The sequence below is a fragment of the Nannospalax galili genome, unplaced genomic scaffold (assembly GCF_000622305.1).
Source record: "Nannospalax galili isolate Female #2095 unplaced genomic scaffold, S.galili_v1.0 scaffold372, whole genome shotgun sequence".
Classification (NCBI taxonomy): domain Eukaryota; kingdom Metazoa; phylum Chordata; class Mammalia; order Rodentia; family Spalacidae; genus Nannospalax; species Nannospalax galili.
The window spans coordinates 2,530,542-2,537,792 of record NW_008332089.1 but is presented as its reverse complement, the minus strand read 5'-3'; the positions used below and the strand labels follow the sequence as shown (position 1 = coordinate 2,537,792).

The following is a 7,251-nucleotide window of genomic DNA, read 5'->3' as shown; positions in this document are numbered from 1 at the left end:
TCTTTATAAAGTGTAAGCTGTGAGCTATGGGCTCTGAGCTCGTCAGGTCTCTAGGTCCACCACGTAGCCTGTGTGGTTTTCTCTCCGTATTTCCCCTTGAGAGGCCACCGAAAGGTACTGAGCTAAGGGTGGAGGAGAGCACAGCCAAACATGGAAGGAGGCAGAGGGCAGAAGACAGCTGAAGCCAGGAGGAAGCTCAGGCAGGAGCCTGTGGGTGAGAGGCAGAGGCAAGCCCAGCGCTGCCCAGCCGCTCCACTGCAGATGCCTGCCCTGCATGTGCTCAGCTGCTAGGAGCGTGCAGCTGCCAAGAAAGGAAGCCACGGGCCGACAGCTTCTTCCTAGGCCTCAGAGCGCAACACGTAGCAACACAGAAGCCAGGCCGTGGTTACCGCATACCACTGGGGCATCCACAACATGTCCTGGGGGACTTGAAGCCCAAGCAGTACCTTGTAGAGACTCTTCATTATACTTCAGAAACTGAGATACCTGATGACCAAAATGACAAAGAGCACAGAGGGGAGAAACCCACACTTGGGCAGAAACATCTGATGCTACAATTTGAAAGTAAGCTTAGATATATTCCAAGAGTTTAATTCATTACGAAGATGGGAGGGCAGCTTTCCAAGCAAGCAGACTCCTGGCGAACAATTAATCTGTAACAAATATTAAGTTTAGAATGATTATACATTTAGACTATATTTCTTAATAAATTTTTTCACATAAATTGTGCCTAATCTATAAACCGATTTTAAACAAAATCCATCATGCCAGGCACTTTGCATCTTTCTCTATTTATTGCTCCATTTCTCATCAGAAGCCTTTTAGCTTTAATGCTATTCTGAGGCAGACTATCTCATTAGAGTGGCAAAGACAAAGTTCTTTTTGAGATAAAGTAATTAAAGTGATTGTAGGGGAAAATATCATCCAAACTTCTTGGCTGCAGCAATCTCCTGGTTTCTTATTAATTTTAAGACTAACAAACGAGTTCAAACAAAGCTATGGTCATAGTGGATAATTCCAGTGATGCAAAGTGGGTGCTGGGGAGATTTGTACTGTGTAGCCTATATCAGAATGAAGGTCTGTCCAGAAGGGCTCTGCTCCAGGGCAAATATTCCAGGGCCACAAGGCCACGCTCTCTCACCTCACTCCTCCAAGTGCTCTATCCTCTTAAGTGTTATTAAATTAAACTTATTTGACTCTAGGAATACCTTGTGCATATCTGAAGTCTATTTCCAGTTAGATGAGCCTGTTTCTTCCTCTCACACGATGCTTTTTCTAGAGGAGGACCAGATCACCTAGATATGGGCAATGCCCAGGGTAACGATGGGAGGGGGCAGTGCACCTTGCCTGCACTGGGAAGAGACCCCTGTCAGGGTTAGTGCAGCATACAGGGGATGGTGAAGAGCCCACAGAACAGCATCTACTCTAACTAAACTCACCAGGCCTGTCAAAGAGTTCAAGGTCATAAAGTGTCTCAGACTACTTTTGTTGGCCTGAGCAGGTGCTAGGGAAATCTTTGAAAGAACGGCGTGAGTCACTTTAAATTACCATTTAACTGCTCAGGAACACAATCAGAAACAATAGCGCTGTGCAGGGCCACCCCTGCTGTGCACACCCCTGTCTCATTTCTGCATGGACCTAAGTGGGCAATCTTTGAAGAGGCGGCTGAGAAATTGAAAGCTTGCCATGTTTTTTCAATCAGCTGTGCTCACTATTTTCCAGCAAGTACTTGCATTTCTGAAGGATAGCTCCATGTAGTTGAAACCCTGGTCAAGGTCACCATGAAATGAAAAGGATATTTTGATTTGGAAATGGAAGGGAACCTGGTGTGTGAGCTGATTCTCAACTCACCCGCAAGGTCGTGTCAAAGCATCGGAGCCCATTTTCCCTTCAGTACAAAAATGGCCAATGTCCATCCTCCGCAAGTACTTGCATTTCTGAAGGATAGCTCCATGTAGTTGAAACCCTGGTCAAGGTCACCATGAAATGAAAAGGATATTTTGATTTGGAAATGGAAGGGAACCTGGTGTGTGAGCTGATTCTCAACTCACCCGCAAGGTCATGTCAAAGCATCGGAGCCCATTTTCCCTTCAGTGCAAAAATGGCCAATGTCCATCCTCTTTGCCAGTTTAAGGACAACACATTTAATGTGGAATGTGGTTTAAACTGAAGCATCATGTATGCAAGCTATTACTGTTACATGCCCAAGTTAGTGATCACTGTTACATGCCCAATTTAAGTAGAATTGAAGACATATTGGTAGTGTGAATGGGCGTCTAAAAAGAAACAAATGTAGAGGTGACCACAAAGAGGTGCACGATACACAGAGCTTTTTACAGACTGATTTCTCTAGACAAGGAAAAATGAAACCGCAGGTTCAGAAGGAACTCAGGTGGCTGAAATGATCCTATTTTTTCTTTTTCTGTAAAAATGTCTTGCAGATATTCTTAAATCGCACGCCACTCCTCAGTAACTAGTCACCTACAGATGATCCCATATTCTCTTTTTTCATAAACAGAGAAAATTGTATAAGCTATTGATTTTTACAAAGCACTGAAAAATGAAACCTGAGTTGCATCTTCTCTATATAGAAATCAGCCCGTGGCCAAATCCTGGACCCGTTCCATCTCTGCCACACTTAAGCCTGCAGGCCGATCTGTAGCTCCACGGGCCAGCTTCTCCCCAGAGCTGTTCTCTGAAGAGACTATTGAGTGTGTAGCTTTGCTACGTGAACCGTCATTTCAATAACAACATTGAAACGTCTGATCCTCCCTGCTATGTGCCAGCGACGCTACATCTAGTAACTGCTGAAATACAGAGAAGGAAAATTATCTTTCAACTACCTTCTTTCCATCTCCCCTAAATCCCTAACAATATTTTTTCCAAGAGTATTTTCAGTGATGGTTAAGTACAAGGAAAGTGGTCAGATAATGGGACATTGATTACTGGATTTGTACAGTAAGCAATCTATCCTAGAGAAGGCTAGGGCTTTGGGAAAAAAGCAGATGTCCTCTCCACTCCCAGTTCCAGTATTTGTCAACTGTGTCTTTGGGCTCTTTCCTCATCTCACGAAATTTCTTAATTACAATCACTTTGCAAGTTTGTCAGAAAAATAAGAGAAACGTATAGATACAAAAATATAAATGTAAGGAAGGAAATCGACATATTATACACAGAATCCTTACAGGATTGTAAAGTATCAGGCAGGATTTCTAAAGGGTGTGGATCTATAGATTCAACGTGTAAAAAGTAAACAGATGCAATATTCAGGGTTATCTACTTTGAGCCCCACTACAGGACACAGTGCAAGAGGATGAGGATAAACCAGGGACCTATCCGATCACAGGAGGCGCACAAACTGCAATATCAACAGGCTATGGAATATCTGCACAGAGCATTAAACAGGAGATGAATGGGATCCTCAATCGTGCAGCTAAGTTTCACCTCTCAGGACAGGTAATGGCTAGAGAAGAAGCCAGTCAACTCTAGGACACATCCTAAGACAGGGGCCAATGACACACAGAATAGCAAACAGTGTGAGAATCGAAGCTGTGCTGGGGACAGACAGATACCTTGGGTGGTCCTGAGGAAAGCATGTGAGAAGGGCGGGAACCAGGACCTTTGCCTAACACCAGATCATCTCTCTTCGGAATGGTCCAGGAGAACAGGCTGCTGGGACTTCATGCGGAGTGATGCCCTGAGTTGGGAATGGGTTCACCTCTGAACGACTGAGGTAGAGGGAACGAAGGCTTCTGCTTCTTTGGAAGGAGCTGGCCAAAGTCTGGCTTTTCACATCAATGCAAATAAACATATACACACACATATAAGTCTATAGATTAATGATCACAGAATCATGATAATAGAGGGGTTAGCGTTTCCAAATATGTCCTGGATACTGTTCTAAGTACTTTATATATGACATAATCTTCCTATCAATCAAGAAACAGATACTATTAAAATGGTGAACAGTTGCCCCCAAGTTGACACAGAAGTAAGGAATGTGGGGTGACTGTAGGGTGACTCTGGCCCCACGGCCATTTTTCTAATCACATAGCACACTGCTTCTCTTAATTTTTCCAGGCTCTGCTAAGCACCTAGTACAATACATGCCATCAAGTCCCCACCACACTCTGGCTGGATGTGTCCAGACATGCTGCAGGGTTTCTGCTAGTGTTTATTTATGTTGGGGAGGGGGTGCTTCTTTGTTTTATTTTCTACCCACCCCCCAGAACATATTTTCAAGTGAAAAATTTCACATGAAATTCCAGATTCACGATTTCTCTCAATTAAAAAAAAAATTACAGCCATAGTGAGTCTCACCCTACAGTTTTGCCAATGACTGGTCAGTGCCATAGTCTGGACAGGGGGCTTATCCTCTCCCTGCCCCAAGATCTGCCCCCCTTGCTCTTGTTACCCATATCTAACTTCATATTTATCACCTGCCTGAACACTGTACGTGTTTTAAACGTGTGACCCTTAGTGTATGTATGTACATTTGTGTGGAAAAAAGCTAAAAAAAAAAAGCAAAAGAAAATCCTCAGAGCGTACCAGCCTAGATGAAGCCTGTCCAGATTCAAACTCCCGTTCCACAGGCTGTGGTTTTCTTGGATAAATGCCTGAATCTCTTTAAGCCCTGGTCTTCTCAACTGAAAAATAAGATTAGTAGCAGCATTTAACTCAGGGTACTGTTACGAAATCAACGAGGTAACACAGGGAAAGAATGAACTGATCATGCAGTTTGCATTAAGACAGTCCCAAAAGTTGGGACATCACCACTGGGAGCCATCAGGAAGAGCACAGAACAAAGAGGCTGGTGCTGTGTAGAGAAAGGAGATAGAGAGGGCAGGGGAAGAGTCACGTGTGCTGGACCCCAGCCAGCTCATTACCAGGAGCACTGTTCCAATGAAAACTCCAGAAGGCCGTTTACCACAGCTGCTTATGACAAAAAGATCTATCTTCTCAGTGGACTACCCTCCATAGCTAAAGTGTAACCTGGGAGAATGGGAGAACGTTGAGTAACAGGCTTTGAGGCAAAGGATTCATAATATCTCCTTATTTGGTGTATCCTTCAAAGTCTTTAAGAACACCCTGGTATCCCTGTTCATGAAGATTTTCCTTGTCTCCTCTCTGCCTGTCCAGCACTTGTGCTTTTACGCCTCCCTGTACCCTCACGGTCTGACTGGACAACCCAAATGCCACCTCCACCTCCATGCCCTCGTCACAGTCTGCCATTGAGGCATCATGTGGAACCCCTGTAACAGCTGCCTCCATTTCATGTCAGAGTGAGTCCATTCCTTATAAAAAGCAGGTTCCAGGCTGCCTTTCTGAGGCCTGGGCTGGAAAAAAAATGGAGAATTGCCGATTGCCTTGTACTACCTAAACTTAGAGAATGGAAAGAAATCCAGGAGGCAAAGTTGCATTTCACATGAAAATGCAAGTGTCTTCAGCAACTCCAGTCCTTAGAAGGGTGCTAGACTTTCAACACAATGACACAGGATCATAGACATGGTGACGCAGCTCTGCAGAGATACATACACTCATTTCCTGAGCAGTGACCATCCCCTCAGGACACTGCACTTGCTTCCTTACCTGGGCCAAGGTGAGGGTCGCTTGTTTGCAGGTGCCGCACTGAACTCGGAGCTTTCCCGGCTGGACCCTGTGACAGGGGCCTTTACAGTAGACATAGAAGCTGTTGTAGGTTGGTTTAACTGCTGGGGGAAAGCAGAGAGGAACCCAGTCAGTGCTATATCCAGACTGACACAGGAAACCCTCTCTGAAAGCTTGTTAGAGGTCAGCTGAAAAACCACCTCCTGGGGAGCTTTTCGTGAAGTAAGTGGAATAGAATATTCCAATGAGCATGTAACAACTTCGAGAATTTAGTTCTATGCTCAAAAGACTGAGTCTTTTCTTTTTTTCTTGCCAAGAACCCTGCGCCTTGCTCAGCAGAGTAAACAGCCGGCCGCCAAGAGCTCTGGCCAAGTGCGTTTGCAACACCAGGAAATTAAAGGTGGTCTTCACTGGCGAAATTTGGAGAGGACGGGGAACAGAGATCCACTGCTCCTGAGCTCTGTTTCACGCCTCTGAACACAGGGGTGAAGACTCCACTTCTTTTCCTCTTAGAATCTTGTCTGTAGACAGCCAGCACTTTCCTCACAATCTAAATGACAGATCACAGTTTGTGGGTTTCTACCTGCAAAATGGTCACACATAAAATGAGCGTCCTGAGCCCCGTGGAGCTTAACAGATCCAACAGCTGTGTGCAGAAATGCACACGTTGCACTCCATTAATGGTCCCTCTAGCTGGACGAAGTTCACTCCCTCAAATAGCATAGTCTCAAGAGTAAAAGGTGAACGTTAAAAAAATCTAAGGGGTCAACAATGTCCCTGATAATTTCTCCCAAGTGTCAATTTACTCACTCTTCAAGGGAAACTTTCTGGATGGTTTTACACTTTCATGTCTGAAAAGAACTATAGATGCCCTTGGGTACTGTGCTGGATAGGGTTAGTGATCAACTTGACACACCTGGTTAGAAAGAACCTCAGCTGAGGAACTGCCTTCATTGGTGGCCTGTGGCCATGTCTGTGGGGCATTTTCTTGACGGTTGAGTGATGTGGGAGGGCCCAGCCCACTGTGGGCGGTGCCACCGCTGGGCAGGTGGTTCTGTGCTCTTTATAAGAAAGCAGGTTGAGCACCGGCCAGAGCAGCAACCCAGTAAGCAGTGTTCCTCCATGGTCTGTGCTCCAGGTTCCTGCCCTGGGTTCCTGCCCTGTCTTCCCTTGGTGATGAACTGTGCTGTAAGCCAAATAAACCCTTTCCTCCCCAAGTTGGTTTTGGTCAATGTTTTTACCACAGTAATAGAAAACTATCTAAGACAGGTACAATAACCACCTTTCTAGATTTCTAAGTTTCCAAAATTTCTTAATAATTATTTCTTTCAATTATTACCTTGTTGCTGGGGGTGGGGCACAAAATGTCATGACAAAAAATCTGTTTAAATGTTTAATTCTATAACCAGAAGCGAGAACAATCATTTTTACGATTACAAAAAACTTTCAACCCCTCAAATGCATATAGTCTGATGGAAACAGTGTGAATACAATGAGAAAACAGAAGATCTCACACCCTTATGCCTCACAAATTACAGAAGGGGCCTTGGGAGACATTTTAGATGGCTGTGGGTTTACTCATCTTTCCTAACACTTTATAAAACTTTGTAAAAATGTAAGATACATTAAAAAACATTGTGATTT

At 44.5% G+C, this 7,251-nt stretch overlaps 1 protein-coding gene across 2 annotated transcripts in view; it reads right to left on the bottom strand.

Annotated features, from left to right (window-relative positions):
* Positions 1-491: 491 nt before the first annotated feature.
* LOC103729225 (E3 ubiquitin-protein ligase parkin-like) overlaps positions 492-7,251 on the bottom strand; it is a 521,211-nt gene continuing 514,451 nt past the window's right edge. Inside the window, exons 4-7 of one of the 2 annotated variants that reach the window (XM_029560680.1) lie at positions 5,590-5,708; positions 4,549-4,646; positions 3,573-3,785; positions 492-653 (exon numbers count right to left, since the gene is read on the bottom strand). In XM_029560680.1, coding sequence (XP_029416540.1) covers positions 3,626-3,785; positions 4,549-4,646; positions 5,590-5,708 — 377 coding nt within the window. In that variant the 3' untranslated portion in view covers positions 492-653; positions 3,573-3,625. Of the gene's footprint in view, positions 654-3,572; positions 3,786-4,548; positions 4,647-5,589; positions 5,712-7,251 lie in introns of both variants that reach the window. The other variant, XM_029560679.1, reaches the window with a different exon arrangement.